Consider the following 20088-nt stretch of genomic DNA (forward strand, 5'->3'; position numbering starts at 1 on the left):
GAAACCACTGAGACGTTCACCTCGTCCTTCCTTGTTGACTGTGCGAGTGAATCATGGCGTCTGGTTCTCCAGCCTGGCAGCGCCTCATATCGGTGCATCATGGGCGTGGGACGGCGTTCAGATGTGTTCAGACACGTGCGGCGCGAAGACGAACGATCTGCCGCGCTCTGTGCGTTACTGTGCGCCTGGTTACCGGCGCAAATTCGGCCCAAGAGGCAAGAACTTCGCCTTTATCGGAATTGACATCTGGGTGATGCCTGAGGAGGTCCTGTGTATCCGTGTTTTGCAGGAGCAGCAGGCCGTGAGCACCTCATCTCGCAACACCTTGCTCTTCAGGATCTTCTGCCAGCACTGCATTCTTTTAATAGCTGTCCTATTGGAGGCTGTTTATATTAAACCTCACAAACCCTGTACCAAAGCCCTCGGTCACATTCTCGCGGCAGCATGAAACGCATCGGGTCTATTTTCCTCCACTTGTAAAAACCTGATGTGAATAATACTACTGCGTTTTACCGTGACATTCAGCTGATTTTTTTATTTTTTTATTAAAAATTCTTTTCCCCATCGTTCGGCTTCGTAACTACATAAAGGTCAGAAAATACTTTGGGACGGTAATGAAATGTTCTGTGTAATATATCAACAGTGTAATAATGATGATAATCTTATTTAGTTCAATACCTTGTGTCTAAAAACTCAGGAAACAAACGTAAAATTACGTACACTTATTTTTTTAATACAGGTGAAATAAATTTGCCCCAACACTGGATACCCTGTGCTATAATACTGCATGTGCACAATGCATACGGTGATAATCCAGGTCTACGGCCATGTCCACACTTAATAGATTTGCTCCTAAAAACTCATATTTTGGCCTTCCGTCCACATGTTTTTGGCCTGTGTGTAAAAAAACGGAAGCTTTTAGAAAAACGATGAAGTTTTTAGTCGTTACGTTTAGTCGTTAGTAAATAAAAAGCCGGCGGAAATGACCCTCGTCGTTATATAAATAATAAATAACGAATTATAATTAATAAATATAATGTTGCTCTCTACAGGCAGTGTAAAGTCTCTAGAGGCCACTCTCGCAATGACATAGGACCTTCTCAGGCCCCCCAGCAACGGACGCTACCCGGAAAAACTATTGGTATGTTTTTTTTGCTGATAGTTCTATTGGTGCCGATAAATCGATCGACCTCTTAACTATACTCTGTAATACTGCTACAGGAAGGTCAGGACACCTCTGTGCTGATGAGTTTTTCTTGTAGTGTGAGCACCTGTAGTTTTTAAAGTGAAAAGCCATTTTCTAGTCCATAGATGAACATGCAACCGAACCACCACTACGAAACGGTTTCATAACCACTGTTCACGAATTTTTACGCCTGTTCAACAAGTGAGATCTTTGCAGCGATCTGACGATCGTGACCAGTTTCCTGCTGCTGTCCCGTCCTCCGTTCCTGTGGCTCCTCCTCTAATCTCTTGGCTGACATCTATCAGTTAGGAAGGTGGTGAGCTGCTAATGTTTCCCTCCTCTTGCCGAGTGCGGCAGCAGTCAGAGGGAGGTCAGACCTGACAGGAGGACGGACAAGCTGTTTTAGTGTGAAGGCTAAAGCCATAATCATCTCCTCTCCCATCTCTGTGCTTTGTCCTATACATTAATTCCTTCTTTCCTCCTGCACCTCAGGACTTTTTTTTTTTATATTTCACCGCTCGTCTCATACCCCACAAAACCTCCATGCGAGGTGCAGAGTCACGAACGTGTCCTCAAGCCGAGTGAAGACGTGCTTGGAGTGGGTGATAAAGGAACAGCAGGCGTCGATCCCTGAAAGCAATTTAGTCTCCTAAAAGGAAAAGAGATATCTGTGAGATTTTTCAGAGCGACTCCACAATCCGTACGCTCTTCACTGTGCTTTTTTTTTTCTTCTTCTCATTTCGCGTCGAAAAATGACAAAGGACCCGAAACGCCTCGTCCTCCTTCACGCCCGGAACACTCTCGAGCTCCATGATGAATTATTAAGTGTCACAGCTGCTGTAACCTGTAACTAAAGGTCACAAATCATTATTTTAAAGACGGCGCTCAGATCACATATTGAACCGCTGCAGGTCTTTCGCTCGGAGTGTCGTGTTTCTGCTCGCAAACACCTGTTCTCTTCGCTTGACATCTAAAAAATAATCGAGCTATTGTTAAATAAGCAGTGTTGAGTTTAAGTCCAGGGTAAGATATGAGTGTACATCATGCCCTAACAGGGTCACGCTGCTTAGGCATTTAATATTCGTTAGAATGTACCTTCTCCATCTCGCTGACCCTTGCATGGTCAAAGCACAATCTGCTGACATCAGGGAGGCTTTTACCTACACCTAAGAACATCAAACCACACACACACACACACACACACACACACACACACACACACACACACACCACAGCCAGACATTACTGAGGACATTATTATTATTATTATTTTATTAAATCAATGGAATTTTATTGATATTTGAATATTAATCTTATTGGACCTTTGACAGGTTGTGGGCTTGCGTTATACATACCATATTTTCCGGACTATAAGCCGCTACTTTTTCCCCACACTTTAAACCCCATGGCTAATTTATGGATTTTTCCTGGGTTTTTCCCGTTTCACAAACTTCAAGCCAAAAAACTGAGCCCCATAGCATTAGACCAATGAAATTGCTGAACAGGTTCAGGTGAACCAATGAAATTCTTTATATTAAATCAGATGCGCTCCCACTGAATCGGGCCGCACCACATCATAAATATGGATGATGTTCCTCTGACGTTTGACCTGCCGCTCACTCGGACTGTCTACAGGAAATGAGAGTCATTCATCACACTGAAAACAACCGGGCATGAAAACACACTTCACCTGTGTTCTGAGCTGCAGGGCATCGGGAGAAAAGATTCACCGATGGTGATTTTTAAACGCACGACGACGCCAAAAGAAAAACTCCCAAAAGAGAAATTGTTGTGAAAGGAAGAAGGAAGACAGTGAACAATGACTTTCTTGGTAGGCTACTGTTTAGATACAAGCCGTGTAACAGACACTGTCTTTCATTAAAGACTGTGTAAAGTTCATTAGTTTCAGTGTAGACAGGCTTATAGACAGGTGCGGCTTATTTATGTTCAAAATAAAAATCTTTGTCAAATTCAGTGGGTGCGGCTTATATTTGGATGCGTTTAATAGTCCGGAAATTACGGTACATGCATAGGATATAGAGGTCAACTGATAGGTTGCATCGTGCTCACCGGTAACTGGTTAATAAACAAATAGTTTTTAAAATGGATAAAAAAAAAAAACAAACACAAAATAGTACTGAACTTAATTACAAAAAAAAAGTACTGAATCATTAAAATGTGCTAAATAAAATATGAATAAATAGAATTAGATAATTAATATATTATAAATAACTAATATATCACTCTCCGTGCAGTGGGCAGTCTCACGTGTAAAAACAAACGACATGATGATTCACCTCAAGAGGCTGCTCTCTTAATCACAGCAAACCAGTAGGCAGAAGAACTTGGAGTTGCAGCCCTCAAAGTAACTGATTGCCGGATTTCGCTGAAGGGCAAATGATGAAGATGAATCACATTAAAACCGTTAAACGTAACTTTTCTAACATCTACTTTGGCGACTCTTGAGGAAAAGGACACAATGTGTGGGGCATTTGAACCGACTTTGGAGCTCTAATTGTGGCTAAAATCACATCTCGGGCGTTGCAATGTGTCTCTTCACTATTTAATTTTTTTTTTTTTGGGAAAGCCGAATCTGTGTGTTCTGGACTCACTGTGTTACTCCACACTCATCTTCAATAAATACTCAGCGAAAGGTCTTGAGATGTGTGTATACAGTAATTGCACAACATGTACACTTATTGATGTGTACATTACATAGACAAATGTATGGGGACACCTGACTTTCCAGCTATTTGTGGTTCTTCTCCAAACTGTTACCACAAAGTTGGAGGCACACAATTGTATAGGACGTCTTTGGATATATATATATATATATATATATATATATATATATATATATATATATATATATATATATATCTTGAACTAAGAGAATCAAACCTGTTCCAGCATGACTATTCCCCTGTGTACAAAGCCAGCTTCATGAAGCACAATCTGACTGGGTCAGAGTGAAAGATCTCCTTCTTTAGAGCTCCAACCAGATTGAACACATTTGGGATGAATGTGAAGGCTGACTGCACCCCAGGCCTCCACACCTTCTCACCTACATCAGTAGCTAACTCTCACACAAATCTCTACCAAATCTAGTGGAACATCTTCCCAGAAGAGTGGAGGTTATTATGATTGGGGACATTCCAAAAGAAGCAAATCTTATGCTCCGGTGTCTACAAATGCTTTTGTACCGCATATTTAAACGCATATTGGTAACTCCATGAGACTGCTGTACTTATTCTTAGCATCATTTTATTTAGGATAATATTAATCTTTTTTTTTTTTTTGTCTTCACCACTAATCAATCTAAGGATTTTTCCCGGGGGATCGCAAGTCGAGGACTGGACAAATGGCGTGTTTTCACACCGCGACCTTCACGTCGCGATTCCGTGACTTACGGCGTCTTCGGGGCGGCTCGCGGTGCTGATGATGGCTTTCTAGCCTGATTTACGCAGCACTCAAATCAGAGGCAGGACAGAGGAGCATGCAAGAGCACACGTGTTTCACGCTGGCTGACAGAATTACACCGCTGGCTCTGTCGAGGTCACGCTGCAGCGTCCTTGCAGGACATGGCCTTGTGGGAGGGTTGTTAACGAGGGCCACACAATCGAGTGATTAACTTTTTTCTCCTCAGAAGCACTATTATGCTGTCACCAAGGGGTTTTCTGTGAGTCCTGAGAAAGCCTGATTCTTCATTTTTTTTCTTCATTCATTAGCTCATGTTCAGCATGCCACGCCGTTTAATGAAGAGGCACCGAAACAACGAAATCGCAGACTTATATCTGAGTCCAGAGCTAAAAAAAGCATGCTGTCAGAGGGTCGGTTCTCGGGCAGTTTGTTTACAGCTTGTCTTGTCACGCAGCATCATCAGTGCAGACGCTTGTCCTCAGTTCCTTGTGCAGGGAGCAGGAAAGAAAGCAAACCAATTGGACAAGCCATCTTATCAGAATTAGAATAAACGATCACGTCGTCTAACGATCCACCAAGCATCCGAGCGAGCGCGCCGGGTCGAAATGAAACCGATCTGCTTGCACTCGTCTGCCATTAACATGTATAAGCAGGTGCCGTGTGAATGACGTGAAATTGCTTTTCCATGCCTCTCGTCCTTGAAGTCTCGAAAGCTATATAAATGCAAAACCTGCGGTAGACCGAGGCTCTGAGGCGCCGGGGCTCGTCGCAGCCTTTGCACTCTTGAGTGTGAAATAAATCAGAATGAGCTTTTGGAGGAAAAAAGAAATAAATCATGACATTATCCACGTGAAAGGCGCGAGACGAGCGAATGCGTAACCCTGATTAACACGGGTCTATCGCAATCCAATACTCTCATAAATGAATAGCGTCACAAACCTTTTCATCAAACTTAGTGCTCTAGGTGAAACTTGCATAATGTCATTTATTTCATTATGTATTTCACTAAATAAGTAACAGTGATGCGTCTTTCTAGTTTGCTTCTCACAATCAGAGGAAAGTGCTGTCTGTCCTCTTCTACATGCCTCAGTGATTAACAGGGGAGAGACACACTCAGAGAGCACAACCTCTTTAGCTCTCTCAACTCCAGATCACAGATGGGTGTGGGATCAGCAGGACTTGTGTTTGCTGAAACTTGATTCAGTGATCAAATGAAACAGGTTTCTGCTGATCAACCCGTATGGTATCATGTTCATTCATTTGGCAGCAGTTGAAATCAGATGATTAAGGAGCTTACAGCATTACTGTGAACTGACAGGAAAGGACCATAAGATGTCGAGACCAGGGTAGAAACAGGCCACGTGACATGACCATTACAGGACCACGACCTTATAAGGACATGACCATGCCAGGACCAGGACATGAATGGCTAGACCATGATATGACATGACAATGACAGTCCTAGGACATGATGTGACCATGCCAGGACAAAAGGACATGATGTGACCATGCCAGGACCCGGATAGGACCATGGCATTACCAGGACATGACCATGACGGGACCAGGACCATGAAATGACTATGGACCAGGACAGGACTATGACATTACAGGGACATGACCATGCCAGGACCAGGAAGAAAACTAACCCATATCATTAAAATGTAACTATAATGCTGTAGAATACAAGAAATCAGTATGTATATACTCTCTATTCATGAATTCTGATACCAAAGAGCCCTGAAACATCTCGAGGCATGTAGCTGGATCATTCTGAGGCTGAACGTGCTCCTAAACCACCTCCCTTATTTATAGAAAGCGTACATCTCAGTCCCTTTAATCAGTCTTCTGGATCACGCTTTCCCGATTGGCTGGATTTGCTCAGCATGGTGACAAATTCTCTAAAATGTCTCTGCGAAGGGACGCGCGGCAGGTGTATTAAATACGGTGTGTAACGCAGTCGGAATATATTTATTTTTCTCTCCAACCGCCTGCCAAATCACCGCCTTGTGATTGAAAAGGATGAGGACATGTTCTGCAGTTCCAGAAAAGAGCGAGATGCAGTGCATCAAGAGTGGTTTTACGACATGCGATTCCACGGCAAGTCGCGTACCCCTTTAGGAGACGTCCAGGAGCGTCCTCGTTCTGCTGCAGGATCACGCGGGTGGTCTACTCGTCCTAAATATGCCCGAGCTTCAGAGGACCACTTTCTCCGAAAGATCTCATGTTTATTTCTCTTAATCGTCTCAGGTTTGCTTCCGCCCACTTCATCAGTCACGTTTGTTTTGGTGCTGGCAATCGAGTGCGTGCGCCTCTTACGCCTAAACAAAACACGTTCCTCAATAAATCATAAAAAGGTGCTCACTGCAGTCACCGTGGTGGTGAGATGTTCAGGTAACCGTTCAATGTGTGTTCACGTCCAGGATGTGCAGCTCTGCCTTAAATTAGCGTGTTTAGTGAAGAAACTATTTACTCCTAGTTATTCTGAATAATTTCAGGATTCTGAGATGTCCTCGCGGTCTCGCTGGTATTTATTATCCATTCATTATCTAATCGGAGATAAAGGGTCGATAGAGGTGTGGTAGGTGTTTCATGGAAATGGTGTGTTGCCATGGAGATAGCATCATGTCCACGCGTCTCAAATAGTCCACAACGGTCTCCTGCGCGTACAAGACCCATGCTCTCCTTCTCATCTTCATTCGTCTTTTCTTCATTACTAGACGATTAAAGGAAGTTATCAGTGACCCTTGACACGGAGGTCGTCCTTTTTTAATGGACTTTGATTATTTCTGATGTTTTCCTGAGTGATGATTTCTCTCTCTTTTTTCACAGAGGGAGATGAAAGAACAGCTGACTGCTTTGCAGGACAGTGAGAGAGGACACACGGAGGCTTTACAGCTGCTGCAGAGGCAGCTCACCGAGACAAAGGTAAGTCCAGCACGAGGTCATGTTTCTCTTTCAGAACGTGGAATTTTGCTTTCCCTTGAACTCGGAGACCGAAGCAAGTTCCATGAAGATCTGCTTTACATGGGTTAGATTTAGAGGTCGAACCGATACAGGCTTTTCTCTGGCTGATGTGATGCTGAAATCGTAGAAATCATGGCAGCCGATTTGTTTGGCCAATTTTCTTTATTTCCCCTTCATATCATAAAATCCAATAGTTAATAAATTAGACGTACAGAGAATTTATTGAAATAATTAATTACTAACCAAAACATAAGCCTCTTCAATTACTGCACTCGTTAGCAGGTTTTGGTCCCCATGACAACGATAATCTGAAATTTAACCACAAGTAGTATTGTGGACTTAGTATTTTAAGGTTAGTAGCAAAGTTAAAGATTTAGCATCATAGAGTTAATTTCAAAGCATCTGTGTCAAAATTTGTTCCAATAATCAAGTAAATATTTTGGAGTTAATATTTAAGGTTAGTAGTTATATTCATGGGAAGAGCCAGTACTGAAGAATCAGAATAGGAGAGGAGTCAGTATATGAGGGCTAGGACTGAACAGTCTGTATGGGAGAGTCAGTGCTGAAGAGCCAGTATAGGAAAGCCAGTACTGAACAGTCGGTAGTGAACATTTAGTATAGGAGAGCCAGTACGGAACAGTCCGTAGTGAACATTCAGTATGGGAGAGCCAGTACCAAACAGTCCATAGTGAACATTCAGTATAGGAGAGCCAGTACTGAACAGTCCGTAGTGAACATTCAGTATGGGAGAGCCAGTACTGAACAGTCCGTAGTGAACATTCAGTATGGAAGAGCCAGTACTGAACAGTCCGTAGTGAACATTCAGTATAGGAGAGCCAGTACTGAACAGTCCGTAGTGAACATTCAGTATGGAAGAGCCAGTACTGAACAGTCCGTAGTGAACATTCAGTATAGGAGAGCCAGTACTGAACAGTCCGTAGTGAACATTCAGTATGGAAGAGCCAGTACTGAACAGTCCGTAGTGAACATTCAGTATGGGAGAGCCAGTACTGAACAGTCCGTAGTGAACATTCAGTATGGGAGAGCCAGTACTGAACAGTCCGTAGTGAACATTCAGTATGGGAGAGCCAGTACTGAACAGTCCGTAGTGAACATTTAGTATAGGAGAGCCAGTACTGAACAGTCCGTAGTGAACATTTAGTATGGGAGAGCCAGTACTGAACAGTCTGTAGTGAACATTTAGTATGGGAGAGCCAGTACTGAACAGTCCGTAGTGAACATTTAGTATAGGAGAGCCAGTACTGAACAGTCCGTAGTGAACATTCCGTATAGGAGAGCCAGTACCGAGCAGTCTGTAGTGAACATTCAGTATGGGAGAGCCAGTACTGAACAGTCCGTAGTGAACATTCAGTATGGGAGAGCCAGTACTGAACAGTCCGTAGTGAACATTCAGTATGGGAGAGCCAGTACCGAGCAGTCCGTAGTGAACATTCAGTATGGGAGAGCCAGTACTGAACAGTCCGTAGTGAACATTTAGTTATAGGAGAGCCAGTACTGAACAGTCCGTAGTGAACATTTAGAGTAGGAGAGCCAGTACTGAACAGTCTGTAGTGAACATTTAGAATAGGAGAGCCAGTACTGAACAGTCTGTAGTGAACATTTAGTATAGGAGAGCCAGTACTGAACAGTCCGTAGTCAACATTCAGTATAGGAGAGCCAGTACTGAACAGTCCGTAGTCAACATTCAGTATGGGAGAGCCAGTACTGAACAGTCCGCAGTGAACATTTAGTATAGGAGAGCCAGTACTGAACAGTCCGTAGTGAACATTCAGTATAAGAGAGCCAGTACTGAACAGTCCATAGTGAACATTCAGTATAGGAGAGCCAGTACTGAACAGTCCGTAGTGAACATTTAGTTATAGGAGAGCCAGTACTGAACAGTCCGTAGTGAACATTCAGTATAGGAGAGCCAGTACTGAACAGTCCGTAGTCAACATTCAGTATAGGAGAGCCAGTACTGAACAGTCCGTAGTGAACATTTAGTTATAGGAGAGCCAGTACTGAACAGTCTGTAGTGAACATTCAGTATAGGAGAGCCAGTACTGAACAGTCCGTAGTCAACATTTAGTATAGGAGAGCCAGTACTGAACAGTCCATAGTGAACATTCAGTATAGGAGAGCCAGTACTGAACAGTCCATAGTGAACATTCAGTATAGGAGAGCCAGTACTGAAAAGCCAGTATTGAAGATTCTGTATTGAAATATTATTCAGTATAAAAGTAAAGTTATATCAGAGTATATTTCAGGGGGCTGTCAGTTTAAGTCACAGTTTGGTTTAATTTTGGGACAGTTTTGGGAAGAAATGCAAAACATAAAATTGCTTGTTTTTGTTTTTACTAACAACACAGTTTATTATTAATAACATTTGTAAACATCAAAAGTTTACATGTTAAAACAATTGTAAATAAAATGCCCACTTGTTTTAATAATATATAAAATTATATTTAATATTTTATAAAAATATGTTCCTCAGATTAAAAGAAATGCATTCGGTACACACGTGCACTGCACTGAAAGTCCCGTACCGAAACATTTCTGTATGAATACGTACACAGTTACACCCCTTATATACTTTTTATATTTAATATTATTATTAGAGTTGCCATTATTACTGTTATTACTGGAGTTTAGTAGCAATGTTGATGTAGTGCCGTAGCGTCTGCGCCGTGGCGTCTGGATCGTAGAGTATTTGTAGTAAAATGAAAATCGAGTCGTCGGTTATGACAAACAAGTGCTGAAGTATCAGTAGTGAAATGTCAGTGTTTGTTTATCTTGTGTGTTCAGTATAATAATGTGAAGTACTGAAGCATCAGTATCGATTTTATTTAGAACCCTCGGTTGATGAAGTCAGTACTGAGAGTCAGTACTAATGGGAACATAATAGATCCAGTATTGAAGTCAGTATTGAAACCCTGTCTCCTGTTTACCTTTAATGGACTCCAGCGAGAACGTGTGGAAAAACGAAATGAATTCTTCCTAGCAGCAGCTGATAAATATCCTTCCGGCTGCCTGTCTCATTTCAGATTCATGACATGTCTCTCTCTCTCTCTCTCTCTCTCTCCTCGACAAGTGAATTTCCATCCAACAGTTTGCTTTATTGAGCAGCTCCTTCATCGTGGCACTTTTTGCTAATAAGCTGAGAGACGCTACCAAATTCACAGTGGTCTTCTCTCCGTCCACCTTTTTTTTCCCCCTCCTTTTCTCTCTCTCTTTCTCTCTCTCTCTGTCCCACACCCCTCCTTCAGTCTTTCACTCAGTCACACTACTGAAGGCGATCGGTTTTCTGACAGTCTCTCTGCAGTCCACCTCGTTTATCATCAGGGAGGGTCGCATCACGCACCGATTTACGCACCGCTGCACTCCCAGCTCCTGCCCCTCGAGATGAAGACCACAGCACTCCGTCTCGAGCTTCACCTGATTGAGATTGTCTAAACTTCTCAGAATGTTTTTGTCTCTGCGTGCATCAGAAGCCTCGCTCCAGTTCCTCGGCTTGCTCTTCACTTTGGGTTCGTCAATAAGGAGTTAAGACGGATAGATGAAACTTGCTCTTTCACATGGAACTCTATCAGCCAGGCATCTGTTCACACACATCTGAGATTCTACCAGAGACATGCTTGTGTTCTGTTCTTTATTTTGTAGCCTTTCAAAGACTCCCAGCGTTCCTGCCACTTCTGGAACGTGTCATGGAAGTCTTCTTTTTCAAAGCCTGACAAGCACCTTATGGTGTCAATATATTTCAGTGTCCTGAGAAACATCATGAGCACCAGAGTGTGTGATTATGAGTGATGTCTTTTCCATTGTCAGTTGAAGTTGTGGAATCGGGAGCTCTTGAGCAACTTATAAATTATCTCAAGGTCTGAGATCATGATATATTCAACACCAGCTGCTCCATGCCAGAGCTTTTCAATATACAATGATTGAGAGACATCATGTGTAGAATGTTACTAATTGTTTATCCTCTTAATTGTGCCAAATCTTGATGATGTGAGATCCAACTGGAGGTAGTACATCTCTTGATGGCTCAGGATCCTCACAAAGGCTGGGAATCTTCTCTTTGAAGGTCAGAAATCTTCATGAGGTGGGGCACAACTGGAGGTAGTACATCTCTAGATCCTATTCTGATGTTTTTCACACCCGAGTTAACCAGGTACCTTTTCATCAGAGAAGGTTGAAGCAGATAGAAGGAAAGAAAGGTCAAGTGAATGCTATTGCCTAATAGAAGTGCCCATGATTCATAAATCCACCATCCAATCCAACATCTGGATATCGGTGGTTCTCTCGGGTCTCTCAAAGACAATCAGATCTGCAAGCTGACCTACTCTTTATGTGACCATATGTTGGCTTTCTTCAACCTTCTACCACCAGGTTTAAAGCATGTCTAGAAGAATGCTGTAACACTATGATTTTCCCTTTAGATATGGTGAGTTGGTTGTAAGGTTGGAGATGATCTTGAGAGTCCTGACCTCAATTACACTGAACACTCAGAACATCAGAGTCTGAGGTCACTAATGCTGAATGCACACAAAATCCAAACAAGATCTAGTGGAAATCCTTTTCATGGGGTTGGAGCTTTATTAGGGTTTACGTGGCTTCTCTTGGTAAATGGCACTTCATCTGCGCAGCTTTACTTTTCTATTTCGAAGGTTACCTTCAGAAAAACTTGAGCGAACCCACTCCAGTTTTAGCTCCGCTTCGAGGCTGTTTATGGGCTGAAGTGCGTCATTGCGTCTGATCGAGAGGCTCTGCGGGGAGGTGGGCTTGATTAGCAGACGCCCAGGGGAGCGAGCCACGGGAAGACCTCGCATCTGCAGGCTTAGGTGTCTTAAAATAGCTCGTAGCTCCTGTAGCCTCCGACTGAAGTCGATCTCTCGGCGAGCTCCGAAATCAAGAGCTCGACATCGTTAGAGCATCGCTTATCAGCGCGCATCCATCAAGCGCCACCAGGTGTGCAATACCACCCACGAGAACGGTGCTCTCTATGTGGCCTGGAGATAATGTTTCTGTTTGAACATCAGGGGGCTTCGAGGATCATGTTTGGTTTTTCAGAAGAACCTTCTTACCACTTCACTTTCTGTTTGACAGGTAGGCAGAACTTTCCAGAAGTTGTTTATGTAAAATGGGAGTGTTTTTTTTTTTCTTAATCCTTTTGAAGCTCTCTCCTTACAGCACGCCTCATGCTCTTGTAGACACCGTTCCTTTGTGTTTGGAGATGTGTCATACGTTCTTCAACTCCTACTGTCAGGAAAATGAAAATAAGAAATGTTTTGGCTTCTGAGTTTCGCAACACCCTCGCTCATCTGCTTCCACTCGTTTAATGCCCAGCATTTATCCCCCTTTCAGCACACTCGCACGTTCCTACACACAGCCCATGACTAACACAGCAGATGGAGTCTGAGCTCCAGATCTTATCTGCGCTGTCGTCACGGCGACTCCACAGCTTTCGTAAGCCTGACTTGGCACCTCCACACGTCCTCCTCATATATTATATATTATCACTGGGGATTTCTTCACTCTCAGCTCCGACTAGATCACGATTACACTCGTTCACTTGTTCTCATCCCAAATGGTTTCTATATGAACAGCTCATTTAGTCATGAACGTTCCAGAAAGTGTTCTGTAAGGGAGGAGACTTCAGCGCAGTGACACCGCAGTGTCCTCAGACAGAGTGTCCTGGAGTGTGTTATTTCTTCTGGAGTGTGTTTGTAATGTGTAGAAAAAAGGGCTGTGAAAATGAACGCGCATTTCTGTTTGACCATTTTATGAAAAGTATAAATAAATATGAGGCGAAATTAAAACCTTCATGACGCAAGAAACCCCCTTTTTTTTTACTCTGATATAAAAATAAACTCCAGCTGATTTTTAATCACTAAACATTTGCGTTACTGATGCGCCAAGTCTCAAATCAGCACCTAAATCCGCCATGACGCAACACGTCCGGCGATTAAAACCGTCCGTGTGGAAACGTAGCAAAAGTTCAGTTTGGTGTCCTGATGATTTACGTCATTTAAAACACCTTCATTACTTTCAAACATTTACAAGAATATTTTGTCTTCATGCTCCATGTTGAGTTTGGGTTCACTAATAATTAACATACATTTACATAAAGTAATCAGTATTTGTCCATTAGAATATAAAAAAAAAATCAAAGTGGGTTTTCTGTCTTTCTCTCTCTACCTTTCAATCTCTCATTCGTTTTCTGTCATTCCCTTTCAATATCTCTCTCTCTCTCTCTCTCGTAATCTCTCTACCTTTCAATCTCTCATTCGTTTTCTGTCATTCCCTTTCAATATCTCTCTCTCTCTCTCTCTCTCTCTCTCTCTCTACCTTTTAATCTCTCACTCGTTTCTGTCATTCCCTTTCAATCTCTCCTCTCCCTCTCGCAATCTCTCTACCTTTCAATCTCTCACTCGTTTCTGTCATTCCTTTCAATCTCTCCCTCTCGCAATCTCTCTACCTTTCACTCTCTTACTTGTTTTCTGTCATTCCCTTTCAATATCTCTCTCTCTCTCTCTCTCTCTCTCTCTCTCTCTCTCTCTCTCCCTCTCGCTACCTTTCACTCTCTTACTTGTTTTCTGTCATTCCCTTTCAATATCTCTCTCTCTCTCTCTCTCTCTCTCTCTCTCTCTCTCTCTCTCTCTCTACCTTTCACTCTCTCACTTGTTTTCTGTCATTCCTTTCAATCTCTCTCTCTCTCTCCTGCAATCTCTACCTTTCAATCTCTCACTGCTTTCTGTCATTCCCTTTTAATCGCTGTATTTGTCTCTCTCTTTCTCTTTCTCTTTGTTTGTCTCTTTCTCTTAATCTCTGTCTCCCTCTCTTTCTTTCAGTCTTTTTTTCAGTTTTTTTTCTCACGCTTTCTTTTTATCTTCCTTTTTCAATCAAATTTTTTTTTGTCTCTCTCCCTCGATCATTTAAAAAAGGGGGGTTTTGTGATTGTATTAATAAAATATCGCCAAAGTATCGATAAAAGAGACCACCGACTATTAATAATCATAATATAACAATCAAAATAAATAAAACAGGAACAGAGATCAAATGCATAAGTATAATAAAAAAGTGTGTTGCAGTAATTCTGTACAATAGAAATAAATCATTCATTTTCCATTCATCATTAATTTAGGATAGATTTATTTCAGATTAAATAAAATGTATGTTCTCTCTCTCTCTCTCTCTCTTGCGCTCTCTCTCGCTCTCTCTCTCTCTCGCTCTGCAGTCGTCAGCTAAAAGCCTACGAGCGACGATCGGCGAGGCGTTCGAGCGTCTGCACCGGTTCCTGCGCGAGCGTCAGAAGAGCATGCTGGAGGAGCTGGAGGCCGATACGGCCCGCACCCTGTCCGACATCGAGCACAAGATCCAGCGCTACAGCCAGCAGCTCCACGACGTTAAGGATGGCATCCAGATCCTGCAGGAGAGGCTCAGCGAAACCGGACGCCACGAGTTCCTGGAAGGCGTAGCCCTTACGGCCGAAAGGTACGGGCGAGGACCGGGGACGACGCGGGAGGGGGGTATTTTCGTGGGTTTAGAGGGGTAAATGGGGAAAGGGGTGGGGGGGATTAAATAGTGGATGGATTTTTCAGTCTATAACGCCTTGTCTCCTTCTCTTATAAACGCTGGTCAGAGAGCAAGTGATTCGTGGAAGGTATTGCTGGTGGAAGATACCAAGGCAAGTCAGGATGTTTAAAAATTAAAATCTATAAATCGCTGTGTTTTTGTGAACGTTGATGGAGACAAGTAGACGACAGAGTACAGAGCTGATAGGAGCAGCGAAAAGCGAGTAATCAGGGGATGAAACAGGCTGCCTAAGGTTAATGATGTCAATCATTTTTGAAGAGCATTGCATTGAGCAGATGAAATGACCATAGAGGGGCGAGTGCATGATGTAACACCATGTAAGGTTAGATCATCTCCTGTAGCTGTATTTAGGATCGATTTGTCCCGTGTACGTCCTGCTAAATAATAATAAAGGACGCTGACATCGTAACGGAACGAGTGTCTTCTGGTTTCTCTGCAGAATAAAAGGCAAAATACACGAAACCAACCTCACCTACGAAGATTTCCCCACGTCTAAATACATGGGTCCGTTACAGTACACCATCTGGAAGTCTCTGTTCCAGGATATCTCTCCAGGTAACTTTCCCTTTCCTTTCAGCCTGACTACTTCTTAATCCCAGGCTCTTCTGCTTTAGAACATCCATAATGTCCCTGTAAGTGATTAAAAGAACTTTCCATTCAAGAGAATATGGGAGAGGAGAGAAGATGGTTCTTGAAAAATGTTTCATTTCATTTAACTGTTTGGGCGACTTTTCCTCACAATGTCCAGCTTTAGGTGTATCTGCGGCCAAATCAATTTCTTCTCCTCCGTCAGTCAATGTGGGAAAAAAATATATTTGATCAGAGAACCCGAGATCTGGTCCTGATGACCTGCCAGCAGATTTACAGCATTAAAGAGAATATGAATAAAACCAGACTCACACGGGAACCTGTTCTCATCTCCAACACAGTTCATCCATTCCTTAAAGTTCTACCTGTTCACTCATGAAGACTGAAAAACTATTGTACTCAGGCATCCATCATCATGGCTCTTGAGATTCTCATGGATCTTTAGGCTGTTCATGTGGAACTGCACAGCATGACCTCCAATCACAGAGAACTCCATCCAGAGGTGGGGCTTCAGGATGAATCAGGCAGGTCCAGAGAGAAGACATGGTTGAGTTCGGGCGAGTGAGAGAGAGAATAGGATTAGAATGGGAGAGGAGAAAAGGGAAGTGGATAGAAGGCAAGAGGAGATAGAACGGCAGAGAAGTGATGAGGGAAGAGAAGAAAAGAGAAAAGGGGAGAGGAAAAAAGGGAAGTGGACAGAAGGGAAGAGAGAAAGAGGAGAGAAGGGAAGGAAAGGGAAACACAGAAGGGAGAAGAGAAGCGAGGAGAAACGAGAAAAGGGATAAGAAACAGAAGGAAAGAGAGGAGGAGAGAAGGGAAGAGAAACAGAAGAAAAAGGAAGAAAAACAGAAGGGTATAGAAACAAAGTAGAAGAAGGGAGAGGAGTGAAGGAAGGGATATATACATTTATATTATATCTCAAAAATTATTTTATTAATTTATAATAATTTTATAATTATTTTATTATTGACTTTTTTCCTGCTTTACTCAGTGTTTGTACGCAAAACTTTATATCATGATACAAGAATCACAATATGATATCATAGTCGTATCGCCCCGCCCTGTCGCCCCGCCCCGTAACCTCGGCCTGTTGCCCCGTGTGTTTGTGTGATTTATTATTTTTTTTTTTTAATTTATTTTTTTATTTTTATTTTTTTCTTTCTGCACTTTTCTGTTTTTTTTTCCTTCAATCATTTCTGCAATTGCGAATCATCTACGCTGGCTAAAGCGAGTGAAGCTGAGCCTCTCCAGCTTGTGTGCAGAATGAAGCAATCAGCTGAGACCCATCTCTCTCTCTCTCTCTCTCTCTCTCTCTCTCTCTCTCTCTCTCTCTTTTTTTTATATAATTCTTTAGTTTTCCAGCCTTTCCCTCAACCTGCAGGGTGTGTGTATGAGATTAGGCATGTGTTTAGGTGTGTGGGTGGGTGTGTACATGTAGGAGGGAGAGTGGAGGGGAGTGTGTGTGTGTGTGTGTGTGTGTGTGTGTGTGTGTGTGTGTGTGTGTGTGTGTGTGTGTGTATTGCGAGCACTAGGCTGAAATATTAATGTGCTACCTGATGCTCAGACTGTGATTGAATGGAAACAGCAGTGTGTCCTCTGTCCTTCTCTGAGCTGCAGCTATAAATAGACGGAAATGTTTCAGTGATTTTTCCTTCTCCATCTCTGACTCTGTGTGTGTGTGTGTGTGTGTGTGTGTGTGTGTGTGTGTGTGTGTGTGTGTGTGTGTGTGTGTGTGTTTTGGATTCGGGGCTCAGGAAAAACAAGGCTATATTGTTTAGACGTGAATAAATCCACGCCTGCCTCACGTCAGCACAGGGAGGAAAATCTGTGTGTGTGTAGGCGTCCTGTGTGCCTCGTGTAAGTGTTGCCTCACACTGCCTCTGCAGTCCTGCCTCCGTGTGTCCCTCAGGGCTTCACGACCGCTCTGAGTTTCATCACATGATTTACTGAACCACAGCCAGTGTGTCTGTATTATTTCTTTTGCCCTTTTCCTCCTGTTCTCTCCATGTGCTCCCCCTGTTCTCTCCATGTGCTCCCCATCTTCTCCCCTCTTCTTTTGCCCTTCTTCTCCTGTTCTCTCCATGTGCTCCCCTGTTCTCTCCATGTGCTCCCCATCTTCTCCCCTCTTCTTTTGCTCTTCTTCTCCTGTTCTCTCCATGTGCTCCTCATCTTCTCCGCTCTTCTCTTGCTCTATTGCCCTTCTCCTCCTGTTCTCCTGTTTCCTCTTGCCCTTTTCTTTCCTTCTTCTCCTCTTTTTCTCCATCTTCTCCCCTCTTCTTTTGCTCTTCTTCTCCTGTTCTCTCCATGTGCTCCTCATCTTCTCCGCTCTTCTCTTGCTCTATTGCCCTTCTCCTCCTGTTCTCCTGTTTCCTCTTGCCCTTTTCTTTCCTTCTTCTCCTCTTTTCTCTCCATCTTCTCCCCTCTTCTTTTCTCTTCTTCTTCTGTTCTCTCTGCTCTTCTTTGCTTTTCTCCTCCCTTCTCCTCTTCCACCTCTTCTCTTTCTAATCCTTCTTTTCTCCTCATATTCGCCCCTCTTCTCTTGCCCGTCTCCTTTCTTTTCCTCCTGTTCTCCCCATCCTCTCTCTTTCTCTCTGCGGGACGTATTCGCCAGGCCGCGGCTTACAAATGAACTCTTTTATTTATTTTTTGTTCCTCAGTCAGCAGCAGGAGGATCTCCACTCGTCTCAGCAGAGCAACACGCATCACGCTGCTTTCGCTCTTTTTTTTTTTTTTTTACATATCCAATATACAATCTCTCTCGCTCTCTGTTTATCCCTCTTTTTTTCTTGTACTCTGTCCTTTCGTTTTCTCTATCTCTCTCGCTCTTGTCGGTCTCTCACTTTCTGTTGCTCTGTCTCTGTCCATTTTTTTTATTTTCACTGTCTATCTGTCTCTCTCTCTCTTTCTCTCTCTCACTCCCTCTCTCTCTCTTTTTTCTTTTGCATTCTGTGTGTCTTTCTGTCTCTGTCTGGCTGCCAGGGAAAGAAAGGCTGACAGCAGGACATGAAACAGAGCTCATTCAGATCCTGTAACTAAACCACACCATAACGAGACCCTGAACCCTTCTATAAAGCTGCAGCAGGACCCACACAGTGTCACAGGGGGTTTTACATGAGTCTTTATGATTACAGCAGCAGCTGCTGCTCTTCAGGGTGTCCATGTAGAACATCTTGGGAGTGTTAGGTATCAGATTTGACCTAAGAATAAAGAAGGAAAGTCTTTAATAGATTTTTTTTTATTATTGTTTACTCCAGTGCCTGCAGCTTTGACCCTGGATCCGTTGACGGCCCACCAGCGGTTGATTCTTTCTGACGACTGCACCATCGTGGCGTACGGGAACCTGCACCCACAGCCTCTGCAGGACTCGCCGCGCCGCTTCGACGTGGAGGTGTCTGTGCTGGGGGCCGAGGGCTTCTGCTCGGGGGTGCACTACTGGGAGGTGATGGTCTCAGAGAAGACCCAGTGGATGATCGGCGTGGCCAACGAGACGGTCAGCCGCAAGGGCAGCATCCAGATCAGCCCGAGCCGCGGCTTCTACTGCATCGTGATGCACGACGGAAACCAGTACAGCGCCTGCACCGAACCCTGGACCCGCCTGAACGTCAAGAGCAAGCTGGAGAAAGTGGGCGTCTACCTGGACTACCCCAAAGGCCTGCTGGTCTTCTACAACGCCGACGACATGTCCTGGCTCTACACGTACCGAGAGAAGTTCCCCGTCAAGCTTTTCCCCTACTTTAGCCCTGGCCAGAGTCACGCCAACGGGAAGAACGTGCAGCCGCTACGCATCAACACCGTCCGACTATAGTCCGATTTACACGTCTGACTCCACCGGCAGTCTGCAAAAGACCTATAGTGTTTCATTCTTCTTGTGCGAGTGTGTGTGTGTGCGTGCGTGCGCTAGGGGTGCGTGTTGAAGTTCTGGAAGTTCAGATGTGCTTTACAGCAACGTGACCTCGAATATCCTGTTCACCTCCAGTGGCCGAGTTCTCTCTACTTTCTGATGTCCCTCTGTCCTGATGTCCCTCTGTCCTGATGTCCCAATGTCAGCTTTCTGTACATCCAGTGTTTCTCCTCATTTATAGTCCTGGTGTGGTTCTCACACTCTCTCTTTCTACACACACACACACACACACACACACACACACACACACACACACACACACACACACACAATGCTCTGACTCATATCCTGTCCACCTCCAGTGGTTCCAGCCGAGTTCTCTTGAGAAAGAAAACGAGTAAAAGAGAGAGAACGTTGTCGAGAAAGTGAGAGGAAAAGATAAAGGAGAGAGTAAAGAAAGAGAGGGGGATTTAGCGAGAGAGATAAGAGATAGGAA

General features: G+C 43.6%; 1 protein-coding gene across 3 annotated transcripts in view; it reads left to right on the top strand.

Annotated features, from left to right (window-relative positions):
- trim62.1 (tripartite motif containing 62, tandem duplicate 1) overlaps nt 1–19810 on the top strand; it is a 28586-nt gene extending 8776 nt beyond the window's left edge. For 2 of the 3 annotated variants that reach the window (XM_046875393.1, XM_046875394.1), the window contains exons 3-7: nt 7436–7531; nt 14805–15061; nt 15210–15254; nt 15603–15718; nt 19006–19810. In XM_046875393.1, coding sequence (XP_046731349.1) covers nt 7436–7531; nt 14805–15061; nt 15210–15254; nt 15603–15718; nt 19006–19556 — 1065 coding nt within the window. In that variant the 3' untranslated portion in view covers nt 19557–19810. The remainder of the gene's footprint in view (nt 1–7435; nt 7532–14804; nt 15062–15209; nt 15255–15602; nt 15719–19005) is intronic. The other variant, XM_046875395.1, reaches the window with a different exon arrangement.
- Nucleotides 19811–20088: the final 278 nt, after the last annotated feature.

The sequence above is a fragment of the Silurus meridionalis genome, chromosome 19 (genome assembly GCF_014805685.1).
Source record: "Silurus meridionalis isolate SWU-2019-XX chromosome 19, ASM1480568v1, whole genome shotgun sequence".
Lineage (NCBI taxonomy): Eukaryota > Metazoa > Chordata > Actinopteri > Siluriformes > Siluridae > Silurus > Silurus meridionalis.